Raw genomic sequence first — 21,278 nt, forward strand, 5'->3', positions numbered from 1 at the left:
TTACTGACTGAATTATAACAATGATGATTATTAAATTATTTACAGAAAATTGATGGTTCTACTCAGGTGCCTCCTTATGCCTGAAATAATGCACAGAAAAGGGAACCGGAGGTCTTCCTCCACCAGTAAAGCTGATTCTATTCTTTCAAATTGTCATTGTCATTGATTGAATTATAAAAAATGTAGTTCTATGAATTATAATGAATGTAGTATAATAATTATAAATTATAACACTGCCAGGGGTAGCTGCCATAATTACTTCGTCTAAACGATCTGTATACTGCCAGGCTAGCCTGGACATCTGTATAGCCCTGTTAGGCTCTTTGATATTGCCCTGCTTTATTTTGTTGTTTTGATTTTGAAATACCTCAAGCTTATAATGGACTGTTTCAAATTCAAAACAGTTCATGACTAGTGTACATTACATGTAATTAATGCAGGGGGTAAGGGTTGAGAGAAAAGAAGAAAAAAAGCTGTAGTTTTAGATTAAGATTTCTTTTTGTTTTCAGATAAAACTGCAGCTTTTAATATAGTTTAATTAATGGATAAAAGTTGATTTTTTGCATAGTTTTTAGATTTTTATCACATACATGTATTTAATACTTATTTGACATTAAAAGAATTTTATATGCAATATTTTTGTTGTTATTTTCTACAAAGAGGATGGTTGGACATATTTGTTAGAATACCTTAATTCTAAATAATCAAGTTATTTTTTTTGCATCTGGCAAACAGTACCAGAGTAAGCTTTACAGATCACTCCTTATCTGGCACCGAGATACTTCCTTTTACATTTATCTTCAAACAACATCTGCTCCGAATTCACTAATTCAGTGCTGATAAAACATGGTACAAATGTTCTTTGATTGAATCCCTAACACAGCTGTTTAATCGATTTTATTGAATGCTGAGGACTCTGAATACCAAGGCAACCAATTTGCAACTTCTTGAAAATCTTCTTGTCCAGAAATACAAGGACACAGCTTTGACTATTTTGGCTATTTTATCTGTTCAAAAGTTTTATAAATCATTTATAAAAAATAAGTAGTAAAGCCTGTGGTCATTTCCATTGCTTTAACTTCTCTATGTAACCAACTTACAGATTTCAGAAACAATACAAGTTATGTAAAACTCTTAAAATTGTTATCTTCTGTCCCAGGTTAGCACTTAGTCTGGTGACAGCCACAGATTTTACCCCATCCGACCACAGTGCAAACCAACATCACCGGCGGATCCGCGTTGTCTGGTCTTGGTCACTTAGTTAACATACTTTCAGTAGACCATTATGGGAAAACTTTATGTTCCAGAACTTACCTATCTTTGGCATTTACAACTGCCAAGTGGACTTCTGCAAATGCCACTGGTGTGAAAACTTGACCCAGCCCATGGGTTCATTTTATATTATCACAATGATGATTTTTAAAATTTTAGTCTCAGTCGTTAAATTTGTCAACATATTTATTTAAGTGTGTAAAACCACAAATTTAAGACCTGAAATTAGACATAGATCTTATTATAAGCAATTTTTAGTAGTGCTCTCTTGTCTCAGTTTTTTTGTAATGAGTTGTGACCTTTTAATTTAATTTTAATAAAACACGCCTTTAATGAATTTTAGAACATTCCCTTATAAAATATGCATATGCTATTTTCAGTGCGGTTAGCAATCATCTAATTCAAGCAACGCTTGCTTTCAGTTAGGTTCTTTCTAATGACTGACTTTCATCAACTTACATAATAACTACAAATTACCATAGCATATTATTTTGCTCTGTAAAATAGTGGCTCTTTGTCAACTTTTGTTCGCTATTTTGACAAAAAAACAGACGTACACAATATTGTGATTTTTCTGTAGAACACTTTATTTTTCAAAAATATAAATAAACAATTACAAATATTGAATGGACAATTAAATACAATACATTAAATTCAATACAAATGAGGCACTCTTAAGGAAAGTAGGTGAAAATCGATACATTTAGTGAAACTATTTTAACTCGAGAAAAGACCGCATTTTTCTTATCTTATACCGTTTTTATCATATTTTGTTTTTTTCGCGTCTCTTGATTGGTTAAAATGCAACCTTTTAAAAAATAATTTTAATTTAACGTGGCATCTGCTAATTTTTATTTTTTTGCCAAATCTGATGGTAGAAGAATCATATAATAGATGCACTTGGATAATGGAACACGAAAAGCGTGCCTATAGAAGAATAAAACCAGTGCTAAACAATATGACTCAGAAACGAATAATAAATGGTTTAGGTAAATAGCCAATGAGTATCTTTTTTTAAAATTCAAAAAGGGCACGAAAATTACAAAGCTTTAGAGAAACATTTCTGGGGCTTTTGAATTGTTCTTTTTAGACTCAAGTTCGAGTGAAATAACAAAAAACCTGCATAAGCGATTGAAGTAGGTTATCCCATGGGAATTTGAAACCTCATCGGCTTTTTTTAAATACCATGGCATGTGATATCAAACGAATTTTAACATTTTTGGCTTATAAGCCTGTATTTGGATATACCAATATATTACACAAATGATATTTTATATCCACAGGATATCCAATTAAAAAAAATGGGTCAAAGACAGAAAAGGCCGGGTTGCATTTGTATACCAAATATTATGAGGCTGTGATGTTACAAAAAATGTTTACCATTGACCATTAATGTCAAAAATTTAACTAAGTCGTTAAACAGGAAGTGGATGAGCGACAGACTTGAAATCTAATCCACCGTATGCAACCCTGTGGCAATGCTGTATGCCAAATATCAAGAGGCTGTGATGAGTAGTTGCTGAGAAAACTGTTATGAAAATTTCCTACCACTGACCATTAATGTCGAAAATTTAACTAAGTTGTTAAACAGGAAGTGGATAAGCGACAGACCTGAAACCAAATCCCACAGTATGGGACCATGTGTCAATGCTGTATGCCAAATATCAAGAGGCTGTGATAAGTGCTTGCTGAGAAAATTGTTTCCAAAATTTCCTACCATTGACCATTAATGTCGAAAATTAAACTAAGTCGATAAACAGGAAGTAGATGAGCGACAGACCTGAAATCCAATCCCACGGTATGGGACCATGTGTCAATGCTGTATGCCAAATATCAAGAGGCTGTGATAAGTGCTTGCTGAGAAAACTGTTACGAAAATTTCCTACCATTGACCATTACTGTTGAAAGTTTAACTAAGTTGGCAAACAGGAAGTGGATGAGCGACAGACCTGAAATCAAATCCCATATTATGGGACCATGTGATGATGCTGTATACCAAATATCAAGGGGCTGTGATAAGTAGTTGCTGAGAAAACTGTCACGAAAATTTTTCCCCGCCCGCCCGACATGCAGATACTTTAACCCGGGTTTGCACCAATGCAACCCGGCCAAAAATAAACAAAACGAACAAACATGTGATAAAAACTTCAACGAGAAAAATCATGGGTAAAACCAGCAATTTCATAATATCATAAATATGTTGTATTAGTGGTTAAATAGTTTATTTATTTATATGTATCTATCATCGGACTTAACATTGGGAGATAATTCTCTTACCCAGAATGGGAGAACAGTCCTATTTAAAAAGAAGAATCCTATTTTAAAATAAGAAATAATATCCCATGTGAAGTCAAAGAATGATAGTAAAGTTTATTCTAAAAAATGAGAGGAAAACCTGATTTCTGAAATGAATGAAAAATACATAATAATTTATTTTTTTATGAATTGTTTTTCTCTATTCACATTCTCATTTTTAAAAGCTTGCATTTCTTCAATTTTCAATAATTAATATCGCCATCGGTAAAAATGTTTGAGGTATTCGTGTATGTTCGTCAATTTCCGTCACTTCCCGCTGCATAAAAGCTTGTGTTGCTAAAACGCTGGTTTGCTTAAGCCGGTGCTAGGGGGCGTAAAAGATGTTGCACTATTGATTTTCTCACGTGAACTCAATCCGACTGACTTTGCAACTGTTACTTCATTGCTCCCGAAGATCTCCCCTTTTCCAGATTATTTTTTCCATGACATATTGTCAGAGTTGTGTTGTTGTAATTTTCTAGTCCTTTGGAAATAAAGAACATTCTTTCGAGGAATCTACAATTTCCAGAATATTTGTTCCTTTGAGTCATCTTGGCGCATATTTAATCTGTGTATTGTATACGACACAGAGGGTTGCGAAACATGACAAAATTTGTTAAACATATACTAGTAAAAGAGTACTAATTAAATATCCTGTTTATATTCAATGCATAAAAATATACTTCCATGCATAATATTTTAGGAGGTTCACCAATTTATGCAACACACTCGGTAAACATAATGCTAATGGGTGACAAATTCTCGACTCATACTTACATATAGTCGTATGTTTACAGGTATTCTTACATTGAAACTAATTTCTCAGTAAAATCAAATCTCAATCTCTCTATACACATTATCACTTCTGTTTTATCCATATGCATATCAAAAGTTATATTTTAAGATTGCATGCATCTTAAACAAGTTTTTGTGTGTGTCCCTTTCTTTGTTCTGATTTGTTATATGTAGACCATTTATATAATCAGAATCATCACTAGATGCATGTTTAACACACTTAGTTGCTTCAATTATATCTATATCGGATTAAATCTCGAATTGTCAAGCCTGAATTAGAATAACACAAACAAAAATGGTTTAAAAAACCATACACTGCACAATGGTATATAACAACTACTATCACCACACATGGCACTTCTGTTCTGGATTCATATAACTTCCTACTGGACAGTTAAACACGTCGGAAAATTCCTGATTATTCTGTAATGTCCCTATAATTCTAAAATAAATAAGAAAAGAAAATTATTACAAAATAAGCCTGGCTCATTGCGAGTAAAATGAAAAACTAAAAATAGAAAACATTCTGTAGATAGGATCAAGTTTTTTTTATCAAGATAATTGCTATATAGGTGGATAAATAATTCCTCAAGAGTCGATTATTTCCATACTTAGACACACTGGTGTCAGTGACATACCTGTATCAATATTTTTTCTGCTGGAATAGAAAGTGTAAGCCTACGTGGCCAGTATAGAGCCAGGCCAGCCGGAACATCCGTGCAGTCTGACCAGGCTCTATACTGTTGGTAGATCATTTTTTTTGTATTTTGATATAGAACTCCTTAAACTTTGAATGAACTGTTGATAATTCAAAGCTTGGCAATTCCACTACACAAATTAAGTTAAGGGTTAAGCAATAACAGTAAATCTGACTTGTGCTAAATAGTGTATAAAAATTTATAAATAATGAAATTACTCTATTCAAATTGTTTCGAGCACTAAAGTTAATATAATGACCAAACTATATACAATTTTAGCATACATCAAATAGAATAGAATAATTAACTATTTCAATAAAGTTTTTTTTTCAAATTGGTATACCGGTTTTTAATGTACATTTTTGAATAATTGCATACTGGTATTGGATATGGACTTAATGACATTAAACGACGGCATACATGCACAGAACAGTAACATGCAAACTGTAAATAACTGCATTTGGACTATGAACAATGTCATACTGGATGCAATCATGGAATACAAATATGAAAGAATGACGAGCTAATGTAATGATAATCACACATTTAATTGTGACAATGAATTATACAGTAATATCAACATAAAATGTAGAATGCAAGCAAAGACTATTGCATTTGTGTATGGATAAATGAAGTCATTGTTTCAAGTTAATAGCACAATAATACAATTTAACTATACGAATATAATAAGCGATAATTAAAACAGAGATTTGCACACATAAATAATTGCATAAAATAACAACAAGCTACCAGGTCTATTATATTGCAGAACAAGTCAAGCACAAAACCATGGCATACAGGGTAAACATACAACAATGGTATACAATGCATACAAAAAACTATAGTGTTAAAGTCAATCACGAGACAGGTATACAGTGCATACAGAAAGCAACGGCGTACCAGTCAAGCACGAAACAATGGTAAACAATGCATACAGAAATAATGGCGTTCCAGTCAAAACAAACGTATATAGTGAAAACAATGGCGTTAAGCCAAAACAATAGTATACAGTACATAGAGAAAGCAATGGCATACACGTCAAGCACAAGACAAAGGTGTATATATAATGTAAACAATGACATACAAATCAAGCACGAGACAAAGAAACAATGGCGTACAAGTCAAGCACAAAACAATGATATATAGTGCATACAGAAAACAATGGTGTATAAGTCAGGCACGAGACAAACGTATGTAGTGCAAACAATGGCGTAGAAGTCAGGCGCAAAACAATTAATTAAACGCAAACATACAGTACAACAATGTGATGTTACTATTCTAAGCTATCACACCAAGGGAAACATTCACATACCTGTATCTACCAGGACTATGCGTGTCTGTAGGTACCATGTTTATTTCAAACTCTTTTGTAGCTACCCCACACCAGCCCTAAATTTATTCAATACTGAGATTGATTATGTTTTTACAAAATTTACTCTTATACAAACTTTGAAGTTGTCTGCATAAGGCATCATGAGTATATGATCGGATGGTTGATATAGCCAACCCCGATTCACTTCCCCCTTTTTTGGTTCAAATCCTGCAAGAGACGCTGAATTCTGCTATGTGAGGAACCTATTTAAATATTCTTTTTTAAGTCTTGGTATTTCTTATATATCCAAATATGTCTAAAAACAACACACCGACCCTCTGATATTTGTCCTCACCGTTTTACAGCAGAGGGTTGTCGTTCGATCTATACTGAGTCATTGTGACGTAAATTACACACACATATCAGAGCATTAAACAGAAAGAATCAAAACAATTGATAAAACGGATTCTTGTATAGTTTAAGTATGACTCACCTGAGCAAAATTAATAAAAAATAACTGATTATGTGTGAAGTTAACTCCAGGTAATCTCGGCTCTTTTGTCTCACTTTTCTGTCGCCAGTTTTGATATGCCTTTACAAAATATAATAAAGTAAATGTATTTAAAACTAATATACATAATTGGCGACGTACTTCCAATGAGAATAATCTAATAAAAGACACAGTTGTGAAAGGAGTCAACTTTCAAAAATCAAAATGCGAAATTCATTAATCAATGAAAAAAAATAAATGAGCTGCGTCACGACAAAACCAACATAGTACGTTTGAGACCAGCATGGATCCAGACCAGCCTGCGCATCCGCGCAATCTGATCAGGATCCATGCTGTTCGCTATCAGTTTCTCTACTTGTTATTGGGTTTGTAAGCAAACAGCATGGATCCTGATCAGACTGTGCGGATGCGAAGGCTGGTCTGGATCCATGCTGGTCGCAAACGCACTATGTTGGTTTTGTCATGGTGCGGCTTTAATTGACATAGAACAGTTGGCTATCTGAAAGCAACAACCTTACAGAACATCCATGTCCTGACACGTGAACTTTCAATAAATTTACCATGACCTTTCAAACTATATTATTTATGAGCTACAATTTGGGCATGTAGTTGGATATTCGAATAAACAAATTTAACAAATTTAATAACAATTTAACAGCTGGTAGTTGGTAATTCAATCCACTATGACAACGTGCTTATTTGATAAATTTATAATATACATGTATTGGACTGTCTAATAAGCAAAACGTGATACCGAAAAAAAAATTTGATTTTTTTTTACCAAATTGAATGTTAAATTACCACCTCTCGATATCACATTTGAGATAGTAAGCGTTTGAATTGGAAACCGCTTAAAATATCTGACGTATGTTTCATCGGTTTGTGCTTTTATTTCGCACAAATTCAAATTCCATAGCATTTCAGGAAGTACTTAAGCTGTCCTGAACTTTTTTTAAATGCATCTTTAACATTATCAGCCTTAACATGCATGCAATCTTATAAGATTACTCTTTTTGGTTAACGACTACTATTTATTTAAGACAAACCCAACTGGGTACAGACACTCTTTATATATTTTTTTACCTTATAACTTTGCTGAACACCTCCATTGTCGGCAATGTTTTCACCTAGAGTATATTCTCCATCTAACTGTGGAATATACAAATACAATATTACTGCTACGACATAATCTTCAAATTAGTCTAAAGGGGAGATAATAATTTTGTTACATTGAACCTTGTTCCTGAGAGAGTCCAAGTTCTGAACTAATAAATGTAGGAATTTAACATTTAAAATTAAATGAGCAAAGATGCAATACGGTATTTCTTTGACAAATATCTTCTATATGAAATAAATTTGTTAAAAAAATGTTATGACAAATTCAATTTTGATAAAAAATTGGCAGATAAGTAAAGTGTTTTTGTCACATATATTTTAAATATAAAATAAAAGAAACAAAAACAACAACGACAACACCGATCAATGCTATCTCGATTATTACATCTTGAAATGCGATAAGACTTTCTTAAGGAAAAACAAAAGTACACATACATTTATTTTTGCCAATGGCATAACATAATTGTTATATTGGTCAATTATACATTTGGTTTTGTTTGTAAATCTTTGAATGGCCTCATTACTCCACCATTGTCGTCGATTGCCTTCTTTGTCGTATTTCCGTCCTGTAACCATAGTAACAGAATAAAACTATTTCTGTCAAACACAAAAATTTTGAAAACGTAAAATTGTCAGAGAAAGGTATATTGTACTAGTCAAAAGAAAAGTATGCATCATCTTTAAATATAAATGCTTTTACAAAGTTTAATAAGGGACACAAACATTAAATATTGACAATACTTAATATTAACATTACGAAATATTGACTGTATTAGATATTGGCAATGGCAATATTTAATACTTACAATATCAAATAGTGACAATAAATTTGTTGGATATTGACTATGTTTAATAATGACATTCTTAAATATATAGATAGGAAAATTAATATCGCACGCCAATATATATGATATAACACATGTTATTCGTCAATATGGGTAAGAAATTACTTGCCTACATCATCAAATGCATGTGTAATTTCGTGACCAATCAGGAATCCAATACTGCCGTAGTTCATAGACCTGTAATTACATGTCCCAATTAATGGTTTCTTTAACATATTTAAACATGCCAAGCAATTAACAGAAATCCGAACCCGCATGATGAGGGCTTCTAAAGATTATAATACACGAGATGAAAAGGTACATTAGCATTATTCTTGCATAAAATATATACATCTGATTCAGTATTCGTTAAACAAGAAAAATATTACATACATTCGTATGTAATATAGGTACGATTGCATACTACTTTTTGTGAAGACTTTATGTTTGCTGAATTAAAGGTGTAATGTAAAATGAACAAACATGTCATGAGATATTTTATATCTTTAAACATTTCATGGAATGTAATTAATGTATCATCATATTAAAGTTGCATGCCTTCAGATGAGAAAAATGATTTCAAGAAAATCAAAATATGAAAAGAAAATTCACGGTCAATTGACTGCTTTGAAGCATAATCACAAAATAAAATTACAGGAAATTAAAAAAACCCTTTTAAAACACTTAAGGTAGAATTTCATTGTAAATCATAGTCACAGATTTAAATATCATTATTTATTCATATTAACATCATTATTGGTTATATATTGATAAAAAAACGAAAGACACAGTTTGTATATATTTATTACAATAAAATATGAAAAAGGTATTTTCCATCCTATGCGACGCGCCCGAGGTTAGCTATAATTAAAATTCCCGCGCAAAGTCGCGGTGGTGCTTGGGATAATTACTTGATACTGTAAATGGTAGCCATTTTACGATACGAAAATGCCTGGCCCTCCTCGGACAGTTTATCCTGCCGAAAAGATATGAAAAAATACTTGCAATTCAAAAGTTGTTTGTTACATAAAGATTATCGATTTACTCTTTGCACACTTTTTCTCTGCCTGATTGTAATAATATTGATGTGTTTTCATTGGCTTAAACCATCACGTTCTCAATACACATAATGGTGTGAACTAATTTCGTGTTCATTAAAACTATTCCGTTAATAGACATATATACAAATGAATTGATAAAACAATAATCCCAGAAGCATTTAAGATAATAACAATCATTGGAAAAAAATAAATGCATATAAATTGTAAATTTGTGTATGACAACTCACCCCCTAAACAAAACATAATAGACTCAACCAAAACAAGCGCCTGCTTCTTCACCTAACTATGTAGTTGCATGACCATGATAAGCAATACAGTAGCAAACCAAATCTAAGAGATAACCCTATTGTAAAAATAATACTATGACCACAGCAGATTTCGTACAGAAAAGCCGGCCAGCGTTTCACTAACATTCTGTTTTGCGTAATTTTCTACATAAATATACTTACGCAAAAAGTTACGCTCAAACTCGAGTTTCGATAACATAAGTACGTTAGTGAAACGCTCCCCAGGTCTTGTCATGCATTTCACATCCCAGAGTCGTTCATTTGATGGCTTTGATAATGAAATTTCTAGGGCCGTCATCGCAATCATCTACTTTTTACATGACATACTAGTATCAATTTATTAATGACAATGGTGTAAACTCGTTTATAAGATATAATCTTCTCTCTTTATGTATTCTTGCTACGCAGTTTTTATCCAAAAATAGTTATTTTATCACCTATGCCGATATTCAGTATATTTTGTCGAATATGACAAAGCCGGTATTATCTTTTTTATAGTGAATATCATCAGCTCGCTGGCTATATTATTGCCCAATTATTCAAAAAGCTGGTCAGAGATTTGGTGCAAGGCCTTGCTATTGATTATATAAATCATATCTAATACAATCATTTAAGACACAACCCCGTAAACAATTAATAGATAATTACCTATTGCACGGATATTTGATAAATTTTGTGCAATAGATAGTAATGAATATATATAAAGTGACAAATTGTTTAATATAGCATCTTTATTACCTCGGTTGATACTTGCTGTAGTACGGGGGCTGTAACATCCCGGCAGGAAATGCTGCAATATATAAACGTTTCTTAGAAAAGACCACTTGAGTTATAGTCTAAGTATTTAACATTTTCAATGTCATAAGTAACAAGTAAAATGGTTTCCTGCGGTGAACATTTTAATGATATAATGATATTTCATTTAACTATTTTCAACATTTTTTTTTTTTTGGGGGGGGGGGATAAATAAACGTTTGTATCAGGAATATAGTTGACAATTGAATAAACGATCACTATAGAAGAAGGTCTTTGGAAACTGGTGACCGTTGAAGACAGGAGAAGGTCGAACATAAAACAATTATTTCTTTTTAAGAAAATGATTAAATAGGCCTACCATTTTATGAATAATTCCGAGCAAAAAATAAATAAAGTAAACACACAAGTTTACGCAGAAAATAACGCAGAAAATAACTCTATTTATTATGGCAGATGCCACTACGAATATTTTAATTTTGTAGAGTTTCAGTATAAACAATTTATTGTTTGTAAAATTTGAGATAGATATTAAAGAAACATTGATAATTTTCAAACATATCATTCAAGTTTTCCACCTTAAACGGTAAAATAATTATAGAAAATTAGAAATATCACGTAATAGTTTTTTGTTCTTACTAATTCCCTAGAGGTAAATCCGTAACGTACCGGCAAACGGTATTTAGCTAGGTTTTCGAAAAGGTCAATTAACCAATCATGTACGGTTTACATATCACATGTTCCTCCATGTACCGAAAACAGGTCACGTGCTCCTCCATGCCTCAAAAGTAAAACGCGTACCAATACCCTGCGTCTCCAGACCGCAGGGAATAATGACTGCTGAGTCAGCAGAATAATGCTAGACAAGCTTCCAGAATCGTTCAGTCTAGCCAGACGCTTGATTTCAATATTTGCTGTTATTACATGTATGTTATACTAGTGCACATTCAAAGCATACCAATACACAAATCTAGTAAAGTTAAAGAAAGCACAATAAACAGGTACATTTATCATTTTGTGACTTTAGTGCAATAACTGATTAAATGCAGGAGGACTTAACCTTTTATTGCACTCAGGTGACGATTTATTTGATTTATTTCACAAAAGCACAGTATACATGCATATGTAAAATGCCTACTTTTTTGTTTAATGGATAAAACTTTCATTATAACAATCAATGAAACAACAACTTACATATTAAGTTTAACAAAGGCGTATAGTATGCATTTACTGTTGCCGGGGCTGTTTCCCACCTGGAAAATAAAATATGGTCTTGTTGACATTATGGTAATTATATCCTTATTCACGCATATCTGAAATATACTTGACAATCATTGAATCCAGCTAAAACCATTCATCATTTTAAGGACATTTTCAAATCGTCTTATAACTGAATAGCGAACTATATATACAGACCACGACAAGACGACACGAGCGTTCCAGCGTCTGCAATGGTTGAATAAGTATATTCAGTTGCCGTCAGCAGAGCAAGAGTAAAGAGAATGATTTAAGCTATAAAAATTAATGAATAAATAAACCTTAGTTTTGGTTTTTCAATTTTGTATCTTTATATTTATATGTGATGTGCAGGCGTGAATATTTGGCTCTCGGAGGAGTTGTGACATTTAGGTGAACACATGACAGAGCCTCGTTATGGAATTAATTGAACAACTACGCTTATATTTCTAAACTTACAGCCAGTGTAAAATGTTTATAATTGCTGGACGAAACATATTTTTACTTCTTTTTTTTTCATAAGAGATATGTTTACAAAAAGAATGCATAGATTAAACATACCATGAATCTTCTTTCTTGTAGGGTTCTCTCAAAGACTTCAGTGCATTTTTGGTCCAAACCTTTGTAATGCGGAGCATGTTGCCGAAATATTCATCTTTATTTATTTCCATCTGATAAAGATTTCAACTAATACATTACAAATACGAAATATAATGGAAAACAGTACAAATATGACAATAACTCGGATACAATACTAATACAAACTATATTGAAATAAAATATAATGGAATACAATACCAATATGACATTGACTCAAATACAATACTAATACGAAATATACAGAATACAATACAAATACGAAATATATATTTGAATACAATACCAATATGACATTGACTAAAATACAATACTAATACGAAATATAGAGAATACAATACAAATACGAAATATATTGGAATACAATACCAATATGACATTGACTCAAATACAATACTAATACGAAATATACTGGAATACAATACCAATATAACATAAACAGGAAATGCTTCCTAATTAAGATATTATCTGAATACAATACAATCAGAATATCACCTGCATACAATACCATTCCAGCAAACAGGCAGCAATACATTGATGTTAAAGATGAAAATATAACATATTTAACATTTCGGGTTAAACGGGGGGCGAGCAAAATTTATTTATTGGAGTAATTATAATTTGTTTTGTGGATTTCAGTAGTTGTTGTAAGATAAAATAAAGAATGGTTGTGGCAGAAAATGTGTATAGGAAGATAAATTTCACGTTCTTTCAGTTTGTCCTTTATTTATAAACTGGGACAAGGGTAAATTCAGTGATATTGATGTTCTGGGATCTGGAGACTAGGACACGGAGATCAGTAACTTATTGGGTGAAAGACTTGAGTAAGATGTTTAAAATTTGTCACGAAGATTAGTGGAAAAGAAGTTGGTATACGTATACAGTTGAGAGTTTGTTGTATCATGCTTTAGAGGTGCTGGCGGATATCTTTGTGTACGTGGTGGGATTCTGGTATCAAGTGCTCTCATCTTTGCGAGAGTTCACTGATTACCGGAAGTTGGATAATACCTGTGATATAGATAGGCCTTGCCTATCGTTTATAATCTTTGAAGGCAGAAATGCCGAACTCTCAGAGGATGTCCCGTCACATGGGCAGTAGAGAGATCTATGGTAAAAGAGTAGATGTGTATGTCTCAAATAGCCAAATTATTTGGACTCTTTATTCTATGAGATTTTATAGTTAAGTCCTACTCACTGTAATATTCGTCTGTAAGTTATCCGTGCGTTCAAAATAAAAATCATATATCCCATCTTCTCTCGAATGTGCAAAGCCTATCAAAAAACAAACATGGCAAATTTAGTAGAAGTGCTATTCAACCTTTAATAAATTTATTGTAAATATTGCAACGCTTAAAATATTGAAGATGAATATCACTTTACGGTTTTACGGAAGATTGCAACAAAGATGCACATAACAACCTTGACTGCATATCTAGTTGAATATAGCGTATATACTTGAACGAAATACTCAAATACATCAATCCTTATCAAGATTTGTTTTCATAACAAGGTAATTATATTTCGCAAACATAATAAATAAACATTTTATTGCTGATGTCGACATCAGTTGAGATATGATATCTAAATATTATAAAGATCATTAAAATACAAAACTTTACAGAGATATTGTTGAAAGTATCTGAAAGATCTGAATATTTCTACACAAAAGCTAATTTTTTGTCTCGGTATCTTTGGTTGCATCTATCTAATATCGTTAGTGAAGAAATTGTGTATTTTACAATCCTATCCTATTAGCTATATATAGTAGGCGATATTTGCTAGCAACTTTAGTCTTCAATTTTCACTTGTTTGATTGTGTCTGCAATGGTTGACTGAGTCTACAATTTTCATTCGTTTGATTGAGTATGCAATTTGCACTTGTTTGAATGAGTCTACAATTTGCACTTGTTTGACTGAGTCTACAATTTGCACTTGTTTGACTGAGTCTACAATTTGCACTTGTTTGACTGAGTCTACAATTTGCACTTGTTTGACTGAGTCTACAATTTGCACTTGTTTGAATGAGTCTACAATTTGCACTTGTTTGAATGAGTCTACAATTTGCACTTGTTTGAATGAGTCTACAATTTTCATTTGTTTGAGTCTACAATTTTCACTTGTTTGACTGAATCTGCAATTTTCACTTGTTTAACTGAGTCTCAAATTTTCACTTGTTGTGCTGTTTGCAATATTCTCGCGATAGTTTCCTTCTTTAATTTCAGTTTATTCATTTTAAAGAGAATTTCATCATAAAACTCATAAAATATTGTTATCAATAATAGGGTGATCATCAATTTTATAAACATCATTTTCCAGATATGAAAATACCTTTGTGCACTTAAGTGTTTTTAATTTAACTTATTCTCAGTCACTTCATCTATAAAACAGATGAAAAAGATATTAAAACTTATGATCTTGTAATATGTAATCTGAAAGTTAAAAATTTACCTACTTTTTCCTTAGCAACAGCTCTCGTCTGCTCATCCATCCACTCTAAATCACTCAGACGCTCATTAAAAGCTTCTCGGATATCGTGTATCATATCTAATGCCTGCAATTTCAACGCATCAATTTTATATCCAATCATTGAATAATTTACGTCAGTTATCTTTTAAATAGTTTCACCAGGTGCGTTCGTATTATTTTGCTCTAAAATCACGACATTTATTATGAAAATTAAGATAAAATATTTTCTCCGAAAACTAAAACACATTATAATACATAATTGAATTATATATTACAATGTGATAAAGCATATATGTATATTACATATAGTGTATGCATTTTGAAATACTCGCCGCTGTGGGTTTGAATCCCGGATTTCCTGATTCCTTAAATATTGAACACCTTGCTTTCGGAGGGCTTTGGTGGCTAGTTAATCGCCCTTTCGTATCCGGAAAATTTCCTTATACCAGTAATGTTGATTTCAAAGTATCGGCCAATTACTAATGGCATGCAAACGATATATTTTATTCGGTTTAAACATACACGCTACCCAGATCAGTCAAAAGGAACATTAACAATCATGTCGTCATTATCAAGAAATAAATCAAATACATTTTTTTTCTTAAGAAAACCAGACAAGTAGATTTCCCTCTTTTATATAAAAAACAAAAATATATTACTGAATTATCTATAGATATGAAATATCTACTGATCAATCTATAAATACATCATACATAACTCTCATCGGATCGTTGTAGGATTGATTTGCTATTTTTTGATATGGATTCGCGAAATGATAAAGAGGCAAGTTTGATTCTTGAAAGGTAGATGATAATAAAGTCAATAGATGCAATATTTCCAAAAGAAAATTGAATATATTGTACAAAATGTATGGTCGGTAGCATAACGGTGTAGGATAACGGAATTTATGTCGAATTGATGTCTGGCCGAAACAGTCGACAACACAACATACCAGTCTTTGCCAATGTGAAGGTCTAAAGTTGAAAATGTTTGACTGTCTATTTTCAAGACAAGTTATTCATTTAAACTTTGCAGTAGACACTTAAAAAATGGCATAGTAGACACTAAACATAGAATTGGAGTTGTAGATACTAAAAAACAAAACAAAAATAAACCGCTCTACTCTTTAGCTGTTTAAATCGTTTTTCTTCTTATGAACGTCTTACTATAACATTGTATATTATATTTAATATTACCATTCTGAACTGTAACTATACAAATACATGTATATACAAATGTATACAAATCTATACATACAAATAGATATAGTTATATACAAACACATAAAGACAGCACCACAGAGGACATCCTACTTAATTTGTAAAACAATTTTTTATATGATTTATTAAAATACAGATATTAAAAATAAAATATTTTTTAACTAAATACTAAACTCACTTTTTGTTTCGATTCTTCATCAAACGTTTCTTTTATAAACAATCTACCGGCAGCTATACCAAAAGTTCTTGTGGTTCTATGAGAACACTTTTTCCAGCGAGATTCTTTAACTTTCGTACCGTCATGAGCCTGTCGTTAAAATAAAACAATTTAACAAAAAATGTAAAGATTAAAAATAAACTGCAGTCCACCTTGTACTAAAAAAACTAAACACCATTTTAGTAAACTAACATGTATGTAAAAGTACCTTCCACTTTAGCATTCAAATACATTTCCTGAGTGCACTTACTTTGCAAAAAAATAATAATATTTTTTTTGAATAAATAATAAAAAAGATAATAAAAAATAAATAAATAAATAAAATTGACTGTAAATTTTAATCTTGATAAATTAATAATGCCCATTACTGAAATTCTGCAAATTGCAAAATATCTGATAAAAAAAGTTGATAAATGCGTAGAAGAAATGATTTTGTTGCTAAGTAAATATACTTCTTATATTTCTATATGAAGTCACGGGATAAAATCGTAGACTGTACATTAAGGGATATTATAAAAAGCGTATCAACCATTGAAAATTCGAGGATTTCATTTGCATTATAATGATGATATACTGGAAATAAGCGACGTCATATGATAAAAAATGTAATGGTTATATATGGCATACACACGACTCCATTTGATTATAATATAATTTTTATAGAAGATACCGCCACTCATGATTATTTATTTTCATACCACTCGATGAAAATTAATCCTGTATTTAAAGAAAAACTTGAATTTTCTGTTGTTGTTTTTTTTATAAACTTTTTCTCTTTTTTTATCTTACGATCCGAAAGGCTGCCCTTTTAATTGTGTGTAATTGCTGAATTGAGAAAGAAATGTACCGAAATTATTGAAAATATGTTTCATTGCAGTGAAAAATAAATCTTTGCAATGAAAATACGGAAAATTAAAAATGCGCATTTTATTTCATAAACGTTTCTCAATATTTCATTTATAAGTATATAATACACTACATTACATCATACCTTTCTATATTCCGCTAATTCATCGACAAATCGTTTTGGTAGACGCCGCACATATTGTTGCACCACTGACCATATCATGTAATTTCTTAACGTTCTGAAATGAAGATTTAAAATGATTCAAATAAATGTATCTTATAACAAAGTGATTATGATGAAAAAGATGATGATAGAAATAATAATAATAAGAAAAAAATGATGATGATAATCTCGACAACGTCAACGACGAGGACGAAGATGATGACCGTGATGATGATGATAATGAAGAAGAAGATGATGATGATAATAATAATAGGTATAAGACTATCGGACTTCTTGTTGTTTTAAAGACATTAAAACATAAAAAATATCTATAAGATGACAATGACGACGACGATGACTACGAAGACGATGACGATGATGATGATGATGTTGATGATGATGAAGTTGATGATGATAATAAGAAAACTAAATATCACTTTACCTGACTTCTTGTTGCTCTAAAACTTTAAAGATTTCTTTATAATATTTCGGCACTGTTAGTATAATAGGCTCTGACTTTTCTATTGTTATATTTTCCTCAGCTAGTCCCATAATTCCCTGAATAAGCTCGTGCCAGTTCATCTGTAACGCAGTTTAAATAAAGGTATATATGATACATATATAGCATTGTGAAAATATCTTGGTAAAAGGCATATAAGGCCTAAGAAGTAAATAGAAATGAATAGCCCGTTTCAAAGTCAGAACAAGCAATCTATGAATAATAAAGATATTTCAATCATTGGCTAGACTTTAGAATATGTCCGCAGCTAATTTTAACATTTAGACAACAGTATTTTATTAGTAACATCACTCAGATTACTTCTCAAGTTACCGTTAAGGGTAATGGGTTATGGTTAGGGTAAGAGGGTTTGGGCTAGGAAGATAATACATGAATTTGTTGCGGACATATTCTTAAGTTTTCCGGCTCATCAATTAGCTTTTAAGTTGCATTTAAAACTCGATGGGGCCCGCCTGATGAGCAAAATTGTTAGCTGCTGCCGCCCGATTGTCATTGTAACCGAACGGCCGCCAGCCGATATTGCCAGTTTTTGGAGAAACTTTGCTATTTGTGACTGCGGCATTATTTAAACTGATCAGGCATTGTAAGGGTATGCTTACCTTCACGTGTCCTTCCGTCGGTGTTGGGTAATGATGTTCTAATTCTTCAATGGTCATTTTGTTGTAGGCATCGTCCCTATTTCGTTGCTCTATTTTTGTTAAGCTAAGCTTCATATGAAATAGATTAAGTGTAGATTTATATAAGTAAATAGCTACAATCATTATTGACTCTTACATCTTTGGACTTTTCTGCCACTTTCCGTGCCTCTTGTGATACAATAAGCGTCAATATGACCAAGATTAGCACACAAAATCAACAATAAGTTATTATTCGTTACGAATTTTGCCGAATGAATACGAGCTAATTATGGATAAGATATCTAATATATTAATAAAACTGTTATTCTTATGAATTATGTTAGTTCTATTTAAATTATAACGATTCTTGCAAATGGTAAAATATTAGAATAATGGTCTTTCTTTTATAAAAAAAAACCGTTTAAAATGACATTCTTAGGCATATGATTAGTATTATAAAAATATATAACACCACGATTATCCAATGAAAAACGACGTAACAAACGCGCAGTATTATAGTAAAAAACATACATTTGCTAGCTGCATGTCTAGGTCAAATACAGCTTTCATATCAGTGTTTGCCGTGTCGGGGTCAGCACCAAGAAGTGTCGCTATATTGATAGAATATTTTAAGTAGGCATCTCGTAAATTCTGGTGCTCAGCATTAAAATAATAATCCCTGGTGGTCAAACCTAGTTTGGCCTCTCCTATCTGCAAATACAATAATCCATTCATCAAATACTCCTACAAACTTGACTTATTCGTCATTTTTTATAATTATGTATTTAAGAGCCTATCTTATAACATTATTTTGTTCTTGGTCGTACCAATGCTTATCAAAATAGTGTATGATACGGAAACTGACGAAGTATGACGACCATTCACGAAGGTAAGAGGAGTGCAATACCTGTATTAAGTACATGTACAGTTGAAGAATACTTAACCTTTATCATGCGTTTTCCACTATCTTTCTCGTCTAATCCTAAAAATACTTGGATGAAAGGTGACACGCCGCTATATCTGATGGAAACAAGATCTGACATAATGTCAAATGAAGATTCATTCCAGTTACCCCCGGGCTTCGTGCCCAGTACAGGCCACCCGCCAATCGAATCAAGATGGTCCGTCATTACACTGATACCAAGTGCCTCAATCTGTGCTAAAATTAAAATCTAGATAGGTCAGAACGTTATAAAAAAACATAATCAAGTTAACAACAACATCAGCAGCAACAGCAGCAACAGCAACAGCAGCAGCAGCAGCAGCAGCAGCAGCAGCAGCAGCAGCAGCAACAACAACAACAACAACAACAAAAACAACAACAAAAACACGATACATGTTCCTTTATAATATAGAATCAAATTATAATTAACAAATTGTAACTTATTTAAGTTATTATAATATTTTTTTGGAAAATATTTTGCGAATGAAAATATCATTTGCGTTAATCAAATACTAGTAGACAGAGAAACTTCGTCCTGTCAATACAAACTGGATAATAGATTATCTATGATAAATAACACCAAGTTATTACTTACTTTCATTCATACATGACTGATAGAAATATCGAGCTTTCCGTACTGCCTCTACATCGTTCTCCAAGTCACTTTCTAGTAAATCTAAATAGAACAGTTTGTATAGGTGATATTTAAAATATACAGATATAACGAATATGTGAATTTTAAATATGCCTTACCCAGGGACGGCGCATACTTCGGCGTTGTTTCCTGTTTAGTAATGATATATAACATATACAGATTGTAGCAATAGTTGAATTTTAGTTTATTCTCAACCAGCCTGACGTGGATGATGCAGTATCCTTATACACAAAGAGAAAAATGAAATAATTTGAAGGCTTTAATATAATCTTATAGATAATAATGAGTATTTTCTTTATAATTTGTAGACTACTCTTTGAACAAACGTAGTCCTACAAATGTTTAAACAGCTGGCTAAATCATATCTCTACAAATTACCCGGGTAGTAGTTTTTTCCTCTAGAGAATGAGTTCATTAAACGCACTACCGCCCCTACAATCCATATACTCCTACGTTCTTAGCTTCGCCTCTTTGTATTATCGTGGCTTCACTATTACCATATACTAATATTCTTTTACATCATTTTCTCTCATATTAGAGAATTCCTAACAGTTCAATGATTATAATAGAATTTAGATCATGTCACTTACAGGTATTAACCTTACCTCCGAGTTTGCATCACTGATCTCCGCATCGTTTGCGAAATCGTAGAATTGTGAGTGGGTACTTTCAGCCTGGCTCCCTGTAATGTCGCATGAGCGAGAACTTTGTTGCTCGATGGCAGTCATACTGGTGGGTAGAGCATGTTTTACTAAGACGACGTCCGAGCTTCTTGTTATATATGAATATATGTACTTTTGTTTAAAATCTTTTGTAAAAGAATAAGAATAAAAAAGCATCAGTGCTATACTGGATCTACCAAAAATAGTAATAA

General features: G+C 32.0%; 1 protein-coding gene across 1 annotated transcript; it reads right to left on the reverse strand.

The window, feature by feature from the left end:
• Positions 1 to 1,835: 1,835 nt before the first annotated feature.
• LOC132739412 (neprilysin-1-like) lies at positions 1,836 to 20,461 on the reverse strand. The gene is made up of 19 exons (XM_060727112.1): positions 20,345 to 20,461; positions 19,751 to 19,965; positions 19,338 to 19,517; positions 18,789 to 18,896; positions 18,112 to 18,251; positions 17,652 to 17,745; positions 16,622 to 16,750; positions 15,210 to 15,308; positions 13,988 to 14,029; positions 13,948 to 13,956; positions 12,722 to 12,831; positions 12,119 to 12,177; positions 10,910 to 10,961; positions 8,954 to 9,021; positions 8,435 to 8,565; positions 7,967 to 8,032; positions 6,866 to 6,964; positions 6,373 to 6,449; positions 1,836 to 4,804 (listed from the first exon to the last, which is right to left on the reverse strand). The coding sequence occupies exons 1-19, from the start codon at positions 20,352 to 20,354 to the stop codon at positions 4,705 to 4,707; spliced, it is 1,788 nt and encodes a 595-aa protein (XP_060583095.1). The 5' UTR covers positions 20,355 to 20,461; the 3' UTR covers positions 1,836 to 4,704.
• Positions 20,462 to 21,278: the final 817 nt, after the last annotated feature.

This window comes from Ruditapes philippinarum, unplaced genomic scaffold (genome assembly GCF_026571515.1).
Source record: "Ruditapes philippinarum isolate M1 unplaced genomic scaffold, ASM2657151v2 ctg19_1_1_1_1, whole genome shotgun sequence".
NCBI classification, from domain to species: domain Eukaryota; kingdom Metazoa; phylum Mollusca; class Bivalvia; order Venerida; family Veneridae; genus Ruditapes; species Ruditapes philippinarum.